This window comes from Microchirus variegatus, assembly GCF_963457635.1.
Source record: "Microchirus variegatus genome assembly, chromosome: 21".
Taxonomy (NCBI): domain Eukaryota; kingdom Metazoa; phylum Chordata; class Actinopteri; order Pleuronectiformes; family Soleidae; genus Microchirus; species Microchirus variegatus.
Window position 1 is genome coordinate 1697500 of NC_139822.1, and position 22722 is coordinate 1720221.

The 22722-nt window shown below is 40.0% G+C and overlaps 2 protein-coding genes across 2 annotated transcripts; one reads left to right on the forward strand and one right to left on the reverse strand.

Moving 5' to 3' along the window:
- Positions 1-861: 861 nt before the first annotated feature.
- On the reverse strand, positions 862-6456 carry supt7l (SPT7 like, STAGA complex subunit gamma). Its single transcript, XM_083908174.1, has 5 exons — positions 6368-6456; positions 5139-5603; positions 4518-4842; positions 1896-2133; positions 862-1482 (listed from the first exon to the last, which is right to left on the reverse strand). The coding sequence occupies exons 2-5, from the start codon at positions 5561-5563 to the stop codon at positions 1190-1192; spliced, it is 1281 nt and encodes a 426-aa protein (XP_083764300.1). The 5' UTR covers positions 5564-5603; positions 6368-6456; the 3' UTR covers positions 862-1189.
- Positions 6457-6756: 300 nt separating this feature from the next.
- slc4a1ap (solute carrier family 4 member 1 adaptor protein) lies at positions 6757-18652 on the forward strand. Its single transcript, XM_083907638.1, has 14 exons — positions 6757-7541; positions 8067-8271; positions 8399-8527; positions 8756-8816; positions 8894-9033; positions 9143-9303; positions 11358-11427; positions 11504-11693; positions 12295-12388; positions 12488-12707; positions 13437-13538; positions 13675-13730; positions 16308-16377; positions 17758-18652. The coding sequence occupies exons 1-14, from the start codon at positions 6759-6761 to the stop codon at positions 17805-17807; spliced, it is 2331 nt and encodes a 776-aa protein (XP_083763764.1). The 5' UTR covers positions 6757-6758; the 3' UTR covers positions 17808-18652.
- Positions 18653-22722: the final 4070 nt, after the last annotated feature.

Below are 22722 nucleotides of genomic sequence, written 5' to 3' on the forward strand. Positions count from 1 at the left end.
ACTTTTGAAATATGATTTGCACCTTTGTTAAATGGGTTAGTGAGACCATTTTTGGTTCCTCAAAGACAGACTGTGTTAAGTTTTCTGTAGTCACCACAAAATAACAGAATAACAGGCAGAAATTTACTTAGGACTCACATTAGTGCCAGGGGATGCTACCTACAGTCATTAACATGGAGGACAGCCCAAATCTGGAACACTACTTTTGTTTTTTTTGTTGTTGTTCAGCTGCTCCAGCAGTTTTTAGGTTTGCCACAAATAAAAAAAAACATGAATCAAATTAATGTTGCAGCTAATTGAATATCAATACATGTGACCTGATCAGCTCCTCCCTTGGGAAGAAAATTACCTGCCCGGTTGTGAAAATGACAGAGGACACAAAGCAAAAATCATAATCATCAAACCTGCACATTCAGCATGAACAGTTGGGTATGATGTAATTAATTTGTCATTAACGCTGGATTGATGTTACTGTTGTGATGCAGACGATCAAACCATAATTGCTTCTGGTGTTGCATCCAGAGATTTTCCTCAATACTGACATAGATGCTAATTCGGCGGAGCAGCTTCAGGTTGACAGGTGTGGGAACAGTGTGTGTGTGTGTACTGCTTTGTTTGGTTACATGAAAAGTCTACTGCGGAAGGTAAACAAGGAGGCGAGTGTTAAAAATACAGCATAATGAATTCATGAGGGAAAATATGTATCCAAATATTCTCCTATTTGGCCTCTTTTAATCATAATGAATGGCACAGACAGTAATTGCTATGTGAGGACAGAGTGAGTTAATAGCTTGAGAAAACAAACCACTGCTGAATTATTAAGCGGTTTAACAAAATGGTTTGCTTTTAGACCTGAGCCGTTTCCCGTTTTTCTAATTAATTTACAGAAAGATGCTCTTTAAATGACTTTTTATTTATTTATGACATTTAATGGAAAAATCTTCAGCCATTTGAGATAAACTACACTCAGAAAAACAAACGTGAAAAACTACAAAATATATTCCCCCCTCCTTTAAGTTCGCTCAGACATGAATATCATTTTATGCAGTTGCTATAATCTCAGCAGAGTTTAACAGACCGAGTTTAAAACTGTGCAGCTGCTGCGTCCATGATAAGAAACACGGAAAAACTCGCTGTGGCGTTAAAGAGTCCACTGTTCTTCCTCTAACTCCAGGAGCTGCTTCTCCTTTCACATCTTCTTCTGCCGTTTCTTGGGTCTCTGGTTGAAAACGGGCGATGAGCTCATCAGGGAGTCCGGTGAATGCGAGGCATAGCTGCCATCGGACGCTGCTCCTGCAGGAGAGGGTGCCATGGCTCCTCCAGATTCGCTCATGGTGGACATGGGTCCCCCCTCCTCGAACACATCCCCACCCAAGACAGCATGGTGATGGTGATGATGTCCTGAGCCCTGGCCCTCCTCGCCGTCTTGCGGCTCCATTTTGACCTGTGGCCACAGAGGGGAGTGGTTGGCCCTGCCTCCACCTTACAGGAGAGAAGAAGAATACATTTAGCAAAGGTGACTGTCTCGTTTCCTTTGATATTTGATCCACTGATTTTAATCAAAACATATCGGCACATCCTTCGTTCTTAACTACAGCTTCACTGACTTAACTGGATTAATTTTAAGCAGAAAGGTGAGCAAAACTAGATCATGCTATCAAGCTGATTAAAAACAATAATATGAAATATGATTTCCTAGTTAAGCAACAAAAAGGTAGGAATCAATCCACTCGACTTGTTACTGAAGCCACAAGCAGCTCCATCTGTTCACAAACAGCAGACCTTCAACACTGAAGGATTTAACTTGGGACTCTGCATGACTCACTCCTCACTCTCTATAGAAAATTATTCATTTATGCAGAATATAAATGTGGAGTGGAAACTCTTCGTCTTACCTGAGTTGTGAGGAGAATGATCACCGTCCAGGCCTGCAGCCAGCCTTTCACTGTGGGCCCCGAGGACCCCCATGGGGAGAGCCTGGTCCCCAGAGGCCAGGTCAGCCTCCGGCTCCTCACTGACAGGGAACGAGATGTCACTCATGGGCTCTTCCTTAATCCTCGGGGGTTTGGAATCCTCCAGAGCCTTTTCTGGGTTCACAAGCCGCTCGTACTCGTCTGACAGGTCCTTACTGACCTGAAAGAGGGGAAACTATCAGTGCTATTTTTCCTGGTGTAAGACAATGTAAGAGGTGATCCCAAATCATCTCGTCTTTAATTCTGAACATATTATCTTCTAACCTTAAAAATGAAAATATCAAAATATAATTTACTTAAATCTCAAAGCAAGAATTTTTCAATATATATATACATTTAACGTTAATGCATTGTGTATTCGGTTTTCTGTCCAAAAAGAAGATTAAAACCACAATTAAGTGGTTTCCTTTGCTCAGGAGCAAAAATCTATCTTTAATTGTAACCGTTAATGCGATTATTCATTATTATCTATTATGATAATCTTCCTTTTGACCATATCGTCCAGCTCTAGTCAGAAGTTTCTGCTACTCAGATATTCATGCTAAATAATAAAGCAAATCTCATGTGGTCAGTAGGAATGGGTGTGAAAAATTGGTAAATACTAAATTGGTACCAGTTCCTCATTGGTCCAGACCAAAATATCAAAAAGTGCTAGACAAACTGCAGTGTTATCAATATTCATGCTGCTTTTCTTCTAACTGTATTCTAACTATTTTTTTTCACTATATGACCATCATGGAAGAGAAGTGTTTGGAAGTTTTGGCTTATTTTGCTTTGTTTAGCGTAGACACAAGCAAGCATACCTCTTAAAAGGTGCTCTTCTAAGCTCAACACAATGCAGATCCTGTGAAACTGAAGACTTTAAATACATCTCAGGAGCTGCTTCTAGTAGCTCAGCATACTGTGGACCTGCTTTATTTCCATTAGGTCTCATGCACTGGAGTTCAGAGTATTTGATTAATAATCCTAATATTTTTATATTTCTGCTTGCGATGCCCCTCTCCATCAATTGTGTAGAGTGAATCTCTCACTTTTTGTCTCACTTCAATGCAGTTCAAACACAAACTACTTCACAGTTCTTTGTTCAAACATATCACTTAATGCTTTATGAGGTGATTCAGCTCTCTGCAGTGAAGACACAATAATTTAAAGAGGAAAAAAAGGTTTCAGGCAGCATTGTGCCAAATGTGATTATTTCCCAAAAAAACGATTCATTTGCAGATTACTTTAGGGACTAATTGATCAGTCTATAAAACGTCAAAATACAGAGAAGAAACACAAGCCTCACACTGAAGCAGATGGAACTAGAAAATGTGTTTTTGATCGATGAATGGCATAAACCTCATCAATTACTACAACCGTAGAGAATGAATTTGCTGTAAATAGACTGACTAATCATTTCAGCATTAAATCAATGAGCGAATTGGATTGGAGAAACCTGCTGCTGGGCTGTGTCTCGGCTGCTATTTCTACATACTAAACTGCTTCATGTTGAAAATCAATTCTCAACATATGTTCAATGCCGCAGACGTGGTGACATGAGTATTTAGTTACTATAAACACAAGTTCATGCCATGACATCCATACTTGCTTGCATATATTACACTTCCTTGAAAATGTAATGAGACGGTTTCCTGATTACTGATTATGAACTTAAAGTAGCCAAATGATCAGTTTCATTATTTTGAAAAATGTATAAATATTATAATTAAAACGAATGCACAATGTCTATATAATGGGGGCATTATATAATATTAAATATACCTTATTTGGAAGATTATAGTTAATAAACTCTGACATCATCACATGAACATTTTGTCAGTCCAAAAGAAAAATACAACACCTATAATGTTACTGTATTTGTTTTAATGATTATATGAATATATATAGATGCCAAATCCTAGGTACTTCCTCTTATTGATTACATTTGCATTTTAATTAAACAACCTCAATGTAGAATCACGTCTATTTCATGCTATATATAAAGAAATGACAGAATCTATTCCGTCAGATCTTTAACGTCGAACAGCTCTGACCTAATCATCTAAGCATTAAGACTATATTATTATTATTTTCTTGAATAAATACATGGTAGAAGTCAAATTTGATCTTTACAAATGTTATTATTCCTAACCATTTCCTTGACAACCCTAAATTAAACCTATGGACAGTACTGACTGCATCATCTCTAATCATTACTGGCAGGCTGTACATGGAAAGGTGTAACGCTGCCCTCCACAGGATGAAGATGGTCTGTGCCAGTGTGGACATCCAGGCACAATCAAAGTGCCCCATTTGGTCAACAGACGCTTACCAAACCAGGGACCCCATGCCCCTCCAAAAAATATCAACTCTCAATATTGAATAGAATCATCCTACATCATTGCTTTATTTATTCTTACTTTTTTAAGAGAAATTTCAGCCCTATGATGCAAGATTGTTTAAATAAATTACCACGGGCAATTCTGACAGTTTCACAGTAACAGAATTACAAACACACAAACGCAATTAATTTATGTTATAATTTAATTATGTCAAACTCACCTGCAGCATGTAGCTGTGATAATCTTTGATCCTAACTTGCCAGAAGCGCTGCAGGGCCAGCACACTGCCAATGCCCACCTCATGGAACACTTGTTCCACCACGTCTGGGAAGGGACTCGCTCCTAGCCGTGCCTCCCGGTCTACTGCCACTCGCAGCAGGCGTGTGAGGCGCAGGTAATGCTCATGGACCAGGTCAGTCAGAGTCTCCAGCACACTCTCCTGAGCAGACTCGAAGCCAGCGTGGGCCAGGACAGTGGCCACTGATTGGTAGAGGAGCTGCCTGCAGGAAGGCCAACTCAGCTCTGTGACTGGTTCACCTTTACCCCTAATGTTGGATGAACCAAAGTAGATGGAGGAAGATGAATGACACATGGTTGCTTACTTGCGGTAACTCAGATTATACAGTATGTATGTGGGACGCAAAATAAGAATATTGAAACTGTAACTTGGATGCAATAATATTTAACAAGAGAATGTATGTAGTAAATTTAGTTGTGAAAAAACTGTAGGAGGAAATGGCAACCAAACATTGCCAGAGAACTGATTCAGCATTTCCAACTAGTTCAAAAAAAAGAAAAAAGATTCCACTCTAAGCTCAGTTACAAAGCCAGATTAACTTACTTATAAAAGTCACTTTCAGGATCACTGTGAAGGAGCTGAAAGGGTTGCCGTGGGGCTTTGCTGTCCACAGGCAGCAGATCATCTGGCATTACAGGTGGGGTGGGAGGACGTTGAGGAAGTTTGACATCAGTCTCTTCCATCTTGCTGCCGCCCTCCGAGGATGCCGAGTTCTGACCCTGAGCTGCTACCAGGAGCCCACGGAGACGTCTGGCATGCTGACACAGCTGCACTGTGTGGATGGTGAGGCTGCAGGGCTCTGACGGGATGTCCAGCATCGTGGTGGGACGTGGACGCTGCGCTGACGGTTGGTGCAGTGGAGGATCTTGCATCTCCACTGAGCGAAATTCGCGCTGCAGCAAGTCAAAGGAGCTGCGGCTTGGAGGTGCACCCGCGGGTCCAGGGATCTCTCCCCAATAACGCATCATGATGAGTTGGCAAAGGATTCAATTCAAACTAGCAACAAGTCTGGAAATTGTAAAGAGGGAAAAGGAGGAAACATTACTGATATGGGTTTTTCTATCACTGATTTGAAGATTGTTCAATTTAAAAATTACCATAATCTATTTACTTCGAATTGGCTATAAAAAAAGTAAATATTTTCAGTGCACTGATTCAGATCTTAACATACCACCTGGAATATAATTGAAAAGCATTAAGATACTTTTTACAAGATAGTTTACAAGGCTGGCTGGCAATTTAACTCCAAGTTACGTGGTGATGACATCTAATGTAAGTTCACAACCGAGTATATTGACTAGCCTTACTTGGCAAACATTCAATGCACTTTGCTCTAAACCTGCCTCATAATTATTTCAGCATATATTGTACTGCCATGTTTAAGAATATATTTACAGTTGGTTGTCAATAATGTATTACTTTTATCAAAGAGGAAGAAAACTGGAACTGCGTTTCAGTGTTTATAACATCAATGGGACGGCTAATAGATGTATATGCATGCCGAATGTAGTAATAATGGGAGTATATTACACTGATCTCGTTACGTTCTAAAATAATTGCGCATCACAGTGTATGTCTTGCAACAGAACAAGCCAACAGAAAATATCAACCGTCTCAGGGGAGTTTGGTACAACATGAGATAACCTGTGAAAAAACGCATCACAAAATAACATGCTCACCAGTTAGCTAGCTAAATCACTACAAGTACGCAACATGCACGTGTAGCGAATTGTATTTATAGCCGTTAAGTTAAAATCACAACCATGACTTACATTTTTCAGAGATGAATAAAATGTGTGTTTGTAAAGGCTGCGAAAAGATTTGCAGTCCATTGAAAAGGATGTTGTACAGGAACTACGCTCTAACCTTGTTGTCCCATTAGGAAAAACATTCGGGTAAATGGCTGTATGATTATTTTGTTCCACAACAAACCACACAATTTTAAACGCGATCCAATTCAACTTATATGCCGCATCTATATTTTAAATTATATTTAAATTATTTATATTTCGCAAATATAATATTATATATCATAAAATGATAATCTCTTTTTTTCCACTTTTGATACAACTTAGGAGACCCGGGCCATTTTGACAGTTGCACCAAATAATCATGGCCGCCTCTCCGCCGCCAGACATGAGCATGGAAAACAGAGATGAAGAAATGAGCTCTGCAGTGGGAACTGACGACTGTTGTATGACAGAAAATGGTGAAAAACCCGGAGAGAAAGACCAGTCCAAAACGGAACCAGAAACGGATGACCCGTTTAAGAAACCAGCTATTTTCGCTGCACCTTCTGTGACCAGTAAACGCAGTAACGTCGCTTCGTCGTCCAAACCAAAGACGGACGAAACAATAAGCGCGAAGGAAAACAACGAAGCCGAACATGTTGAAACTACCAGTGATACTTTACCACCACCGCCTCCTAAGGATATTTTACCTGTGGGGAAACGTCAAGAAGAGGACAAAGGGGGCGAAAAGGACAATGGTATCGCTACTGTCAAAAACAAGCCTGACGCTAAACCCAGAGTGCTTCCCAAAGGACCCATAGCTGGAAAGTTCCCCCCTTTACCTTACACAGAGCCACCGTGGGGTGGCAGGGCTTCAGATATTCCTTACTCGCTTGAAATACTCAAAAATGGCACCATCGTGGACACGGTGTCTCTGACCCATAACAGTTTCTTCGTAGTCGGACGTTTACCCGTGTGTGACGTGTCTCTGGAGCACCCGTCCATCTCCAGGTACCACGCCGTGATCCAGTACCGTGGGCAGGCGGGAGAGGGGGGGGAGTGTGTCGGGGAGGAGAAAGGCTTTTACGTCCACGACCTGGGAAGCACACACGGTACCGTGGTGAACAAGAACAAGATTCCATCCAAGACTTACATCAGACTCCGCGTGGGTCACGTTTTGAAGTTTGGTGGGAGCACGAGACTTTTTATCCTGCAGGTGAGTCATATCCTGAAGTCTATACATGCCATTGATTAAATATTTTCCCAAAACCTCAAAATTATGATTTTCTTAAATGTCTTATTTTGTCCACAAACCAAAATTGATGCATTTTTTATTATATGGAGAGAGAAAATGAACATTTAAGAAACTGAAAAACCCCTGGTTGCTGCTGAAAAGGTCACATGAAAGTGTGACCTTGTGAATGGTATGAATCAGTGAACGATGAAACTGTCACGAAGCAGCTTTGAGTGGTCATCAAGACTAGAAAAGCATTATTTAAAAACGTACAAACCATTTACTCAAACAGATCATCTCCTAAATGACGGACTTCCAGGTGCAAGAGATGCAACTAAATAATTATTTACATTGTTAGTGAATCGTAACCATAACCCTTCTCAGTTAACTAATGAATTGTTAACACTCCATATGGTTTATAAAAAGTATAATCAATAAGTTCCCATGTATCAAATAAAAAGCGGAAAGAAAAATTCTAAAGTCTTCTTCTCCACTCTTCATCCACAGGGTCCAGAGTTTGATGAGGAGGAGGAGTCTGATTTAACCGTAACTGAGCTGAGGGAACGCACCCGGAAACAGAAAGAAGCACTGGAGAAAAGGATGACGGGAGACGGTTCAGATGATGATGGTGAGGAAGAGGAAAAGGAGGAAGGTGAAAACAAGCACCAGGGCAAACCATCGAAAGAAGATTCAGGCTGTTCCTGGGGAATGGGTGAGCTTTCTATGTTTACATGTCTGCTGTGCTCATCTTCACTGAGCTGGTGTGAACCTCTCAAGTAACCGAGGCAGGTTCCATCCTCCCCTTTCACTCACTCCAGCCACTTAAATTCTCTCTGCAGATGAGGAAGTTGTTCCAGAGGAAGATGAGAATGAGGAAAACCCATTCTCGACAGAGTTCCAGGAGGACCAGGAGGCCGCATACCTGAAAGACCCCAAGAAGGCTTTGCAGGGCTTCTATGACAGGGAAGGTAAGAATTATGGTTGCAAATGTTGTGCAGTTTTTGAAGCACTGTAAAGTTAATGACTGTCAGTACTTGAGAATGTTTTTTCTTCACCAGTTCATGCTCATCATTGATCGCATAAATACTTATCTGTAATTAAATGGGAAAACATCAAATATTATGAATGAGATGCAGAAGAAAAACTTAAATTTTGTTTCCTTGACTTGACTTCAGTGTTGATATTCTCTCTCTCAGGTGAAGAACTGGAGTTTGAGTATGAAGACAAGAGTCATGGCATGTGGCTTTGCAGAATAAAGTAAGACACATCAAACAGGTCATTAAGTGTAAACCTCTTGAGTTTGTGTTGATTTTCTTTTTTATTTGTCTTTTTAGACTGCCAGTGGATGACGCCTTGGGCCGACAACTGGTTGCTGAGGTGACCCACACAGGGAAGAAAAAAGACACAGCCGTCCAGTGCTGCCTGGAGGCTTGTAGAATGTTGGAAGCCAGAGGGCTGCTGCGCCAGGAAGCAGGTGGAAATGTCTAAAAATAATAAAAAGTGATTCCACCACAATTCCCGGGGCGATTCTATCCTGTAGTTGTCAGGAATAATCTTTCTCTCCCTCTTTTTAAATATTGCAGTTTCTCGCAAACGCAAGAAGAAGAACTGGGAAGACGAGGACTACTACGACAGTGACGACGACACCTTCCTGGATCGAACTGGCACCGTGGAGAAGAAGAGGCAGGAGCGTATGAAAAAGGCTGGAAAGATTTCGGAGCGTCCTGAGACCTATGAGTCATTGGTAAACAACTGGCAGCTTTTTCCACAAGTATATTTAGTTTGGTCTTAGAGAGACAGGAATGTGAGAGAACAGGGAAAGGAACAGATTACCTATGGTTCAATGCATATTCACCAATGTCGTTTGGTTTGGTTTGTTTAGATTCTGGTTCCTTGTTAAATGAAAATAAACCGTGTTGGCTGGACAGTAGAGAATCCACAGATTCCAACTGTACCATTTTTATCACTTTACGACCAAGATTCAAGGATCCAGACGCAAAATAATAGCAAAACAACAACTCGCTTTCAAGAAATACAACCAGAAATGTTGTCTTACCTTTACTGTTTATCAAAACAAGTTATTGCCACTGGAACAAAACCCACTTCTAATGAAGAACTACTCTTCCCAGCATGCTTTGGGGACAAATCCTGGTCTGATTCATCATTTCAGAGCGACATTAGATGGTTCTGATGTAAGCCAGAGCTATGGCGCTACGTAACTGAAGACGCTGCAGAGTCACCGAGTTGTTATTACGCACCGCACCAGGAGCATCGATTTACAGCCAGTTTTCATATTTATTTATTTTTCTTTGTTCTTTTTCGACCAATAGTGGAATAAATAAAAATTAAATGGGTTCTAATAATTTGGTACCTGAGAAATCTCAAATGGCACAGATGGTGCCAAACTGTACCAAAAGACAGAAAGCCTAGACATCTCTTTACTAAAACCTCTGTCATTTTATTCTGCTTCAGTTCAGCAGCATCAGACTTTGCACAGCTCATGTCCACATGTTGTTGTATAGATATTTGCTTTAAAATGCAATGTTTTTTTTTTAGGCGAGAGAAAAAGAATCCTTCATTTATGCTGTGTTCCATGTGCATTTACGCTGACAAAGTGGCATCTGCAGTGAAACTTACACCACTGGTGGGATCTCACAAGTGTTATCTTTATTTTGATACCAAGAGCTTGTAACTGCAGAGATTTACTCCATTTAGGTTGGGCATGTCATTTTTAGAGCGTGGGGGGTCAGGGTAGAAGAGGTTAACAAACAGAAAATATCACAAAGTTGAATCATGCCATTCACTTACACATCCTTCAAACACATGAATTTGATGCATATATTTAAGTCTGTCACAGCTTGGACTCGGTGTAATATTTGATTTGCATACCAGACGCATTGCAAATAAGCACCCTCGCATTAACATCAAATGCGATGCAAAAAAAGACGAGTTATCATTGAGTGATGTCATAGTGGTGCTAATTTTACAATTAGGTGACACCTGCTATACTAAGTCAAGAAAAACAACACATCATTTAAATGCCATGACTTGATTTTTATGCCGTTTCAAATTATTTCTTAAAATCAATCATATGTACTGTATTTTGCAGCAATTTAAATCTTCATTACAAAACTAATAAAACATTTCCTTTCACGGCCTAACTGCAGCACCATCACACTAATACTTTGGGAATCCAAAGTGTACCTGACGGTATCTGCATATAAAATTATAATTTTAAGTCTTTTAGATCAGTCTCTAGAATGGGTCAGGACCAACAGCCTTCCCAGCCTTTTTTTTTGTATATGCAGGACACATCTGAGGGAATGGTAAAACTCGTTAATTTTCATTTTCACCACAATCCCAGTTTCTGCCTTTATTAACCAAGATAGATTCAGCAGCCAGACACTAGAAATAGATGGTTGGTTCATTAAAGGAAAACATGAAAATGTGCTCTAGATGTGATATTGTAAATTCTGAAACACTGTTTGTGACTTTTATTAAAAGTTGGTACCTGTGTTCAAAGTTTACGCAACGCTGCTTTAGTTCGTCAAATCAGTCCATTCTTCACTTTGCACAACTCTATTTTCCAGAAAACCGTTTAAAGTGTCTCAATCCCAATTTCCCAAGCTGATGAATAGCAGGATTAATGTATACCGTGTTGGCTGTATTGTTGTTATATAGAGTATTACTAACAATTATGGTGACACAAATTGCACTCCTCTGCCTTTATAACAACAAACATATTAATGTAAAATGCACTTGTGATATAATGTAAATCACTGTATGTTTTATATGTAGGTGGCCAAACTGTCCGAGGTGGAGAAGGAGCTTGAAGAAACTCAGAAAAAGCTGAACACTGGAAGGGGAGGTGAGTCACAGTCACCTGAGTTTGGCCTTGTCTGCATCACATTCATTATTCAGTCATGCTTTATCCCCTCTGTCAGACTCTTCTGGCTCTTCTAAGGAGGACTCGCTGGATGCCTTCATGACCGCAGTGAAAAGCGAGGCAGCGATGGACGCGGTGGAGCGCAGGAAGCTCCACGTTCACGTGGCCGACTTGCGCAAAGATGCCCAGCGACTCCGCAAGCTGGTGGAGCTCACGCGGCCTGCGCAGATGCCATCGCTGCTGCCGAGGTGAGAAACGGAACCACGGTTGATATGTATTCTCTGATTCAAGAGAGAAATCTGTGAAATGTGAAATTGAGGGCATTGAATCACAGTCAAACAGCTGAACCTCACAAGCAGGTTGAACCGCCTCTTTATATAGTTCTGGGTCATGATTGGATAAAGTGTTTTCTTATGCTGTAAAGGTTTCTCCTAGATTTACTGTCAGACCTTTGAATCCTCATTTTTACATAGCTTTGTGTCATGTCTGTGTTCAATTATGTGTGTATGTATATATATGTGTGCATGTATGTTTGTGTATATATGTATGCATGTATGTATGTATATGTATGTATATATGTGTGTGTATATATATGTATGTATGTATGTATGTATACATGTGTGTATGTGTATATACATATGTATGTGTTTCTAATTGTGATGTGGTTTTGTGACCAACGTCAACACTCTACATCAGCAATGGCTGTCAGAATACAGAGCTATTTAACATAGATTTTAACTAGTTAATTTCACTGACATCAGCTTTAACTGTTGGATTTCATGCAGAAGTCACTTCATATTTAATCACATTTAAACACTGATGAGATAATTCTGCTGTGTGTTGACGTAGTGGCTCAGAGGCCGAGAAGCCTAAGAAGTCCTTACCACTGTTTGGAGCCATGAAGGGAGGAAGCAAATTCAAACTGAAGACCGGTACCATCGGGGTCAGTGTGGTTTCTTAAGTCCGACTAATAATTTGACACAGAATTTATATCCTCCTGCCTTTTTCTCTCTGCTCATGAGGCTACTCCTCTTGTCTTTAGAAGGTGCCTCCTAAGCGGCCCAACCTGCCTGCAGAGCTCTTCAACATGAAGGAACTTCCACCTGGGGGAGAAGAGGAAGAGGAAAATGAGGATAAAAATGATCAACAGCTATGTCCAAGCACCCAGGCATCTAACGATGAAGAGTCCACTGCAGCTAAGTGTGAAGAGAGCACGTCGTCCAAGCAGCAAAGAGAGCAAGTACAGTCCAATGAGATGAAAGGTAACGAGACACAACTATTAAGATTCTGAGCTTTTTGTTTTTCTCATTTCACATGTTTCATTAGAAATGATTAAGTCTTGTAATAATGATGATGAGAATGTATTTTATTGCCACTAGGTGGCAGTATATTCTGTGTACATAGTGTGCTTCATATAGAAGCAGTGTAAACATCAAATTGCAGCTTTCCCATATTCTATTTATCACAAGATTTGTTGATAGATTTAATCATGAGGTGCTGTGTGCACCCACTGCTCCTACAACTCTCATAAGAAAAGAAACCATGCTTTCATATGGGGCAGCCTTTTTTTTTCTGGAAACTGAAGTTTGTGGCACTTTTGTGGTGATCTGCTCATCCTCCTGCACCAAAGTCCATAGAGACAGCAGTGATGTAAAATCTCAAATTTTCTATATGGTCTTTGGTGCAGGGAATGAGCTCCAGCTTTGTGTTGAAGAAGTCCATCTAACAGTGAGATCAAGTGGTTAAAGTATCCTTAAGATATTGTAGACTTGAGCATGAGTAGATTTCAATCAGGTGAGCCTTTGATAAATGGCTAATATCAGTTTTTCCTTGTATTCTATATTTTCAATGAGAACAAGCACTTGTTTTCAGTGCAGGCAGTGTCCATGTCTCATGATCATGGTTAAAAAAAACTGAGCTATCCCTTTTAATGGTTAATGCACATTCCAGTGTACATAACTCTTTTGTTTGTTCGTATTATTTAATGTCAGAGCACAGCCACAAACCCAGAAAAGGTGGAGACTGTGCTGAAGCGGTGGAACAAGAACCTGAGCAACACCAGAGCAACAAGGCTACAGTAACATCCAGTCCAAGTGTGTAATGTTTATCATTGTTTTCTTCTCAAAAATAATCCTTAAGTCCCTTATTTTGACACAATACAAAATAATGTTTCAAATAAGTTGATAGTTAGTCCTGTCTCTAATGTGTCACACCTGTACGTGTTCACAGAGCTGGCAGCTGAGCCCAGTCCCAAAAAGAAGAAGAAAGTGATGGGTCCCAGCAGGGTGCGTACTTACTCACACTCATAATGATTGACAACTACTTGTCCCGCCTTCCCAATGACCTATGAACTTGTGCATTGTAGTGAGCGTTGATTGGTCGTGGTCATACTTAGTGTTATCAGTCCCCAGAACAAGACACGACAAGAATCCGTACCACTGTGATTGATAATCTTGACATGGTGAAAGACATAGATATAGTGTAGTCTGATACGGGCATAAAATAGAGCCTTTAACAGGGTATCAGCGGGGTCTTTAAAAGTCTTAAATCCAATAATTTGAATTTAAGGCCATAAAATGTCTTAAATTCTCCTAAAATCGCATAAAAGCTCTTAAATACAGTTTTGAAAGGTCTTAAAAATCTATTAACGTGACTTTTATTTAGAAAATGCATAAACTTCAGTCTCACTTTGAAATGTTTCTATTTTTGAGGATGCGATAACATAACTACAACACGGAACTAAAGTAGGCCACCTGTGCTGCCCGGTGAGAATTTATTGAGCACCACTAGCTAGTGTGCTGTGCGCGCCGTGGTGTGTTTCAGCTTTCAAGGATTTGTGGCTGCAATTTTTTCATGTCTTTTGTCATTTTTGCCAGTGTGGTTTTGAAAGTTGAAAGTTGTATCGCCCCCTAGTGGAGTGGAGGTGGAAACAAGCCACTCATTAATTATGTTTATGAGTGGCATGTATTGTGACATCTTTTTCTTTTTTTATCTTAGCACGTGATCTTATCACAGACTTGTATTAATAGTTTTTTATTATTCGTTTGTACCATTATTTCATTATTTTTTTCCTCACTATATTTGTCATAAATTATTTCTATTTTAGCTACCTGATTTTGTAGTTTCAAACCTTGTGAAGCACTTTATGTCTGTGATTTGAAAAGGGCTCTAAAATATCAAGTTTATTATTAGGGATGCACAATATTATCTGCTTTAAAATGTATTATCAGATATTGGCAAACAATTAGTTAATTTCACTACATAAGAGAATAATGACCTTTGCAGTTGGGGGCAAATGAAATGAAGTCATATATATACATATATATACAGTGATATGCAAAAGTTTGGGCTCCCCTCTAAGATTTCATGATAATTTGCTCTAACTTTATAAGAGAAGATCACAGCAATGAGATTTGATTTCTGACAGATGTAGACATTTGAGTGTTTTCCAGACCAACATTCTGAGAGTAGCATTATAAAGTTTTATTATGATAAAATAAAATGTAAAAAATGGTACGTGCAAAGGTTTGGGCACCCTTTTAATCGCATTCATATCAAGACCTATAGTGATTTATAGCTGACAGGTTGCAGCACAAAATTGCTTTGAGTTCACAAAGACAGGTGGAACCAATCATGAGAAAGGCTGAGGTAATTGCTAACTGTGCTTGTCCAAGGTTCTTTTTCAGTGTGGGAACATGGGGGCATCGAAACAACTCTCTACTGGCCTAAAAACTAAGATAATTCATTATCATCAGTCAGAAATGTAGTGCAGAAATGGAAAGTCACAAGAGCAGTCCTTGTGAAGGAAAGATGTGGTAGGCCAAAACAAATACTGGAAAGGCACATTCCACAGAGCACCTCCAGAGAACTAGAATAAGAACATCTGGCTACTGATTGTGTAGTTGTTCATCGTTCCACAATCCAGTGCACTTTGCACCAGGAAAAGCTAACTGGAAGGGTGATGCGCAAAGTCATCATCACAAGAAGAGTCGCATGAGGTATGCTAAAGCACATCTGGACAAGCCAGAAGCATTTTGGGAAAAAACACACTGGTCAGATGAGACTAAGATAAGAACTTTTTGCCTACTGTGAAATTTGATGGAGGGTCTATCATGTTATGGGGCCGTGTGGCCAGCACAGTGACTGGAAACGTTGTTAAAGTTGAGTGCCACATGAATTCCTCTCGGTATCAGCAGATTCTTGACAAGGAATGTTCAAGAATCGGTCACAATGTAGAAGCTACGCCGGAGCTAGTGCTGTCAAACGTTAACATATCAACAGCGTTTTAACGGCGTTAACGCACGACATGTTTCCATGACGACTGACCGGGAAAAGAGGCGCGTGGCGTCATGTTTATGTGACTCCCAATTGTTAAAACGAGTCTCTAAAGTAACGCTAAACTTTAAAAACAGAGGCACACATACGCAGTTACACAGGTACGCTGGTTATTTGTAGCAATGCTCTTTTCCTTTAATAAACAGACCGCTCCAGTTTGACTGTAGGCGCGAAAAGGAGCTAATGCAGCTAATAGAGTTAACTGGTAAACGGTGCCTGGACTCCGCGGCACGTAAACATGACGTCATGCACGTCTATTTCCGGTCAGTCGTCATGGAAACGTGTCATGCGTTAAACTTGAACTTTTGCACAGCTCTATTAAAAACACCTTGACAGAAATAATGTGTATTTCCATAGAGAGCTGGGAAAGTGAGATTCAATCACGTGTGGTCACGTGAGATGAATTTACGATGCAAGTAAACAATCGGGTGTGGACAGTCGTTCTTAAGTCCGTCCACTTGTGATTTGATCACTCCAGGGTGGACGTTAATGCCAGGTTTGGTCGTCTCATGGTTTTGTCTCCACAGCCACCAGTGCAGCTCTCAGGACAGTATCCAGATGACGACCCTGATTATTCTGTGTGGGTTCCTCCTACAGGTAAACTGAATCAGCCCCTCCCGTTCATACGCTCTGACACATTAACCCAGAAGACGTTTTGTTTTGCTAGAATTAGTTTTAGAGCATGGATAATCTCTGCAATCCAGACATGTCTGGAGATGAATGCTTTAATAATGACAGCTGGACTCTACTTCAGTTCTGTTCCCATACTTCGACAACAAAGAAATACTCTTCTAATTGACACTGATGGATTTGGTGCTGCTAAGTTCAGGAATGTAGGGCGGAGCTATTATTTAATGTGATTGTGAGAGGATGTAAACAGGTTCTCATGTTAGCCATTTTCATTGTTCACCGAGGAATGCAGATCAAAGTTGCTTCAAAAACGATAAGATAAGCCGAGGCTTTGAAACGGCTGCCAGGCTGGATTTGGATTCAGACTCGAGACTAAATGATCTCAGCGCCATAATCAGATTAATAATGAGCCACACAAACTTGCGAGTCAGCAGAGAATCTGGATCTATTCCAGTGACCTCCTTTTATCGCGTTACCTGCCGCCTGAGTGCAACAGGCTGCAGGGGCTCCACATGACAATAACAGGAAATTAGATAACAATGAATGTGCTTTATTATTTTACGTTGACAATGCCTAAAATGGATCTTGTGTGTGTAATTATTCTTACTTTCCTCTAATCATTGTCTAATTACATGGAACCCTTTTTTTTCTTGTAATGTCTACATTTGTTTTCTTCACACTATGAACTGTGGGTAGAAATCTACAGGCACACGATGGCCTAAGACCTTTCCTAACCAATTTACCGTATTTTCCGCACTATAAGGCACACTTAAAAGCCTTTAATTTTCTCAAAAAACGATAGTGCGCCTTATAATCCGAAGCGCCTTATATATGGATCAATTGGTAAAGTTTTACTTTATCTGTTTTGTTGACATTCCCTTTAGCACAGCTCCATCTAGTGGACGCATAACGAAACCCCAGTCAAATGTTTGACTGCAATATCTTCTATTCTATGCGCCTTATATATGAAAACAGTTCTAAAATAGGACATTCATTGAAGGTGCGCCTTATAATCCGGTGCGCCTTATAGTGTGGAAAATACAGTACCTTATTTGTGACGGAAAACTAAGGAATTTACACACAAGGTCTTTTTGGTTCCATCCTTCATCTGAAAACAGACTCTGTCAAGCAAAACTATCAGACCTGGCCCTCACACACTTGATGAGTTCATAGTGCTACTTCACAAATCCTGCACTCATGATCTTTGAACTTATCTTTTAAGTCTATGTGGTTGGACATTGGCATTCGATGGCTGTTTCTGTCACGTTTCAGATAATACTTTTTTTAATTCAGTTTTCTTCCATTTTTACTAAAACATGCAGCTGTGTTTTTTTCCTTTGCTCGTAGGTCAGACTGGAGACGGACGCACACACCTCAACGACAAGTACGGCTACTGAGGAGGGGGAAACACGAGGAGGCTCTTCAGTCTTTACCTGGAACACAGAGCCTGTGTCTCTCCTCCAGCTCTGTGGTTCCAGTCCCTCACCTGAGAAGAGTCTGGAGCTCCAGAGATAAAACTGCCATACTTTTTATTCATCTCTGGGGGATATTTGCTTTAGCAGACTGTCATAAACAAATAAGCACATTTTTGTGATTCACACTAAAGCAGCCCTCACAGCCCTGGCTCTCTCTGTGTGGTCACCCTGCTCGCACTTGACTAAAGAGATTCTGGTCGCACCTGAATTATGTCCTTTTTTTTCCAAATAAAGCAAAACAACAATCCAAAACAAGCCTGAATTTGGTATAATCTAGGAGAAAATGGAACATTACAGAGCAGGAGATTCAGATTTATGGTCTTTGTCTGCTCCCTTTTGCATTTGAATCCACCTGACATCCAATCTGTGTCCCTCCTCTGTTTGGCCTCAGTCAATTGCTGGCATAACCTTTTATTTTTTTTTCCAAAGGAGAGCATGTAGCAGGGAGAGAGAAAGAGGGAGAGCAGCTTTTCTGACCATCTGGACTCTTGGATGGATTACTGGATGAAATGCAAGCTGATAATGACTCAAGCTAAGTGGTGTGTGTGTGTGCGTTTTTACACTAACCGACACACAAAACCTCTCAAAGTTCTCTTTTTAACACGATTGTCTTCATGAGGGGGCCAGCTCTTGGTGTGTTTGCCTGTGTAGGATATACGTTGCTCGAAATCTCACTCGGTGCTGTTCTCTTGCTTGGCTTCCATACTGTCCATTTTATTTGCCGCTGTCACTTAAAGTAAAAGTGTATTTTGTTATATAAATGTACAATAAAAAATGTCTGTAAATATGAGTGGCTTCCTGTTACTCTATGAAAGGTTTGTAAACTGTAGACTCTTCTCTTCTGCACCATAGCCCATTGACAAAATCAGCATTTTTAAGTGGTGAAGGGGAAGAAACACTGATTTTCTTATGGACTTTGGTGTGTGCAGTGAGTGGTTTACAAAGTGAAACCAACTTCAATTTATAGTCAGAAAATGGCCTTCTAACCACCAGATAAATCAATTTACATATCTGTAATATATCATAGACTTTAACAGAAAACAACAATCCAATGGATGCATATGTGTGACCAAAAAGTAGCAACAAGTCAGCCCAGGGTAAACAAATATTTTAATTTAAAGTTTCGAAGAAGCTTCAAATCACAGTATTGCGGATCTTAAAACCATAAACGTTGTATTTGAATTGGGGTTGTTTGATTGCTGTGAATGATTCTTAGTTAGTTTCCAGTGGTTTTGTTGGTTTTTGTCCAATCAGCTGCTCCACATGGAGAAAACACATGGCTGCTTAATACGCAGCATAGAAGCTGTGTGTGTTCACCATTGAATAAAGATGGACAAGGAAAAACGCAGAAGAACTAAATCATGGCTGTACTTCATAACGAAGACAGGCTTCTGGTCATGGATACTATACACCGATCTCACTTCTGCGATGCGTGCGTACACGTTAGCGTTAGCATTAGCATTTAAGGCCTCTTATTACCTGTATTCTATTGCTAAAAATGCAATAAAGGCACATTTCACTGTTTTTTTCAGCATACAGATTACTTTGGACCTGGTCTTGATCCAAAACCACTGTACCTAGACTTCTCAAATCTGGACTAGATTAATCATAAGACTCTGAAGATTCATAAAAACACACACCGTGCATCAAGTTAATTTTCCCTTAACTTTCCCCTTAAGTGCAGAATCGGAGGCTGGTGAATCGGAGGCTAACTTCAGCGTCGTCCTGCTAACGTCTTATGGGGTGAGTTGTTAGTGTTCATTGGAATTCACATACAGGGATTAAAAAATGCTTTTTTCATGCTAGACGCTGTCTTTTAATAATCCATTGTGCATTTCAGAACATCATGTGGCTACATTTTTATTAGCTAGCTCAGTATTGTCGTTTTAAAATGGAAATGTTATGCACGATCGAAACTTGTGTTCGATCAGGTGATCGTACTAAAAGCTGTAACGGGAGCATCTGCTATTGATATGAATAACGAATCACCCTGATGTGCTTGAATAATGTGTGAATGACACAGCTTTGTGTATGAAGTATTGACTGTGATGCTAATGATTAAGGCTAAAATTCTCCCTAAAGCAGTTTGAGGAGACATTTGAGTGTGCCTCCATTCCATGTTTTAGAAATCACACTTTCAGTAAATAACTCAGTGGGGAGTGTTGTTGCTGCTGGTTTATCAACATCCTGCTTTCTCTCCGCTGGATTCCAGCTTGTAGTGACAGAAAGAAAACCAATTTGACACACTTTTGCCTTTACATGTGATGAAGTTTATATAAATATATATATACTGTACATACAGCTTAATATAATCTTCTCTTCTTCTTGTGTTTTGTTCCTTCTTGTTTCTATTCGTTCTGTCTGATCACCGGCATTTGCTTTGACTGTCAAAGCACTTGTGAAGTCAGCAGTACAAAATTATTACTGTTATACTTGAGCAGAAACATCCATAGTAACAAGAGCCGAAAGACATAAACACATTAAATACTGTTTAGTACAACTTCACAAGATTAAAGATTTATTTCTTGTTTAGCATAGCAAAACTATACTGTGAAATAACAAATGGGTGACAAAACAAAGGAATAGGACACATAAATTGTCCTTAAATGGCTGACACATGAAGCAAAACAAAAGAAAACAGGTTACTGGGGTTTTTTCCTTTATTTTGTCAACTGGAAATGAATAATCCCCTGAACAAAGAGGCCACAGGGCGTTTATTGATTCATTTTGTGCAACAGTGGACAGAAATATGTTGCAATGTTACATTCACTCTGGAGAAATGCGAGTTAAAGTGGTGACTTTGTGCTTGAACACGAGCTGAGCGCTGTTTCATCGAAACAACACGAGAGGAATGTGATTTAAAGGCATTAAGAGATCGTCAGAAAAAGAACTCTGGGATGTTTTATCTGTACCAGTGGTCCTCTTCTACCTACATAGTAAGGAGGTAACAATATTAAATGGTACAATACACACAGTAGCCTATGCATAACACAGCACCAGTTACACTAACTGAATGTGCAGCAAATCTTTCTCACGACTCCTTTTTAACTCCCAATACCTCTCTTTCTGCACAACAGTGGGATTCATGCAAGCAAAGAGGATACAAGCACTTCAACTCTGAGCTGGACTAAAAGTGACACATTCATTAAGAAACATACATCATCATCATCAGATGTCTATTAATCAGCTACAGTCATACATGTTTGTTATAGCTCGTCGTCGTGACCTGTGTATTCAACAACACGTCCAAACACTTGGTTTTTCAGACAGACTATTGTGACCACTGTTCATTTTCAATAATAACAAGATACCTGACGATTCACCCCACCATGTTTAGTACATGAAGTTACCAAGAAACTTACAACATACAAGGAACCTTGGAATTATTTGATTGTCTTACATGCATCATTTCCCTTTACGCCGGTCTAAGTTTCTGTCAAGTTTCACCATTGGTTGACCTCGTGTTGCTGCTCTGGTCCACAGTCCATATTAGAGTTTCTTCCTCTAATCAAAGTATCTGTTCAGAAACAGTTACACACTTATACAAATACCTGAAGAATCCTTAGAAATGTTGTGTTTTTGTTCTCCAAAATGTTCCTGATGACATCTGTTGCAGAGCAAGGGTCAAAGTGACAGGGTTTACATGGTGGCGTTACCTGAGTGTGCAATAGTTCAGCCATCAAACAAAAGTCTTTTCTAGTGGTCAGTCTCGTAAGAGTCATTCCTTGGTCTTGCAGCAGAAGCCACAAAAAAGTGTCCTGGGAATGAAGAGAGTAAAGAGAGAATGCTGTGGTGGTGGATGATTTTTTACTTAAGAGCAGGGAGGGTCCTCACATGTGGTCAGTGGACTGCAGGGTGGAACTGTGCTCAGGGAGCGGAAGGCAAAGATGGAGGGATCGTAAGTGTACCTGGGTGCAGGACGACTGCCGGTCAGATTCTGAGGACACAGAGGAAGAGAGGGTGGTGTTCATGGACTTGTCAGGAGAGGATGTTTGTGTGTTATTACATGTAAAATTTGACGTCTACCTACTGAGCATTATGGCTCTGTTAGAAGGGATGAGCGGATACAGCATTCAGTATCATTCTGATATTAGTCTGATACTTAAATATAAAGCATTTTAACTGATGTTTATTTTATCAGAACAGAAATTCTTCTTTATGGGACTAGAATATGTGTTACAAAGTTGGAAGATACTGTTTCTGAAGTGGCTGGTTATAGCTATGTGGTAAACGCATCGGTACAAATTTAGTCGTTTAAAATTGGGAGGTTCTGATCAGCTTCTTTTGACACCTGATCCTGAACCCACCTTTTTAGAATTGAGTAGCTGATAGTGCTTTCATTTGCCTTGAAAACAGAGCTGCACACTACACCTTTTTTCTGTCAGTAAAACGAATAATACTCCTGCCTGTGTCCATGAGAGCAACAGTTTAAAAGGTAAACAATCCATAGTTGTTTTGAAAGTCCTGCTACTTCCAAGACGAAGACTTTTTCCTGTGGCCCACCTACTCTTTTTAATTGGCTGTTGGCAACGTGTTTGCAGTTGGGTCAGAAATCGGCACACACTACCCAAGGTTCTGAGTGTTTCTCTTCATCAATTATTTGTATTTATTACCTATTAAAAGGTAAAAAACGTAATTACTTCAGTATGGTTTTACAGCCAATTTAAGCTTTGAAAGCATATTTTTACAATTACTACAATAATCTCATATATTATGGTCAGGATAATCATTCCTGGTTCCTGCCTGTACATGACAGTGAGGAAGGTGACTGAACGTCAGACACTGATGGGAAAGTGAAAATGCCTCATTAGAGCATTCTCAATAGACTTTTTTCATT

What these genes read in the sequence shown, in the direction of transcription:
- slc4a1ap (XM_083907638.1), top strand. Translation starts at nt 6,759, where the DNA reads ATGAGCTCTGCAGTGGGAACTGACGACTGTTGTATGACAGAAAATGGT. An exon ending in CTGAGACCTATGAGTCATTG is followed by an intron (nt 9,304 to 11,357) that starts GTAAACAACTGG and finishes TTTTATATGTAG; the next exon opens with GTGGCCAAACTGTCCGAGGT. An exon ending in ACAGTCCAATGAGATGAAAG is followed by an intron (nt 12,708 to 13,436) that starts GTAACGAGACAC and finishes ATTTAATGTCAG; the next exon opens with AGCACAGCCACAAACCCAGA.
- supt7l (XM_083908174.1), bottom strand. Translation starts at nt 5,563, where the DNA reads ATGATGCGTTATTGGGGAGAGATCCCTGGACCCGCGGGTGCACCTCCA. An exon ending in CCTGAAAGTGACTTTTATAA is followed by an intron (nt 4,843 to 5,138) that starts GTAAGTTAATCT and finishes ATCCAACATTAG; the next exon opens with GGGTAAAGGTGAACCAGTCA. An exon ending in ATCACAGCTACATGCTGCAG is followed by an intron (nt 2,134 to 4,517) that starts GTGAGTTTGACA and finishes CCCCTCTTTCAG; the next exon opens with GTCAGTAAGGACCTGTCAGA.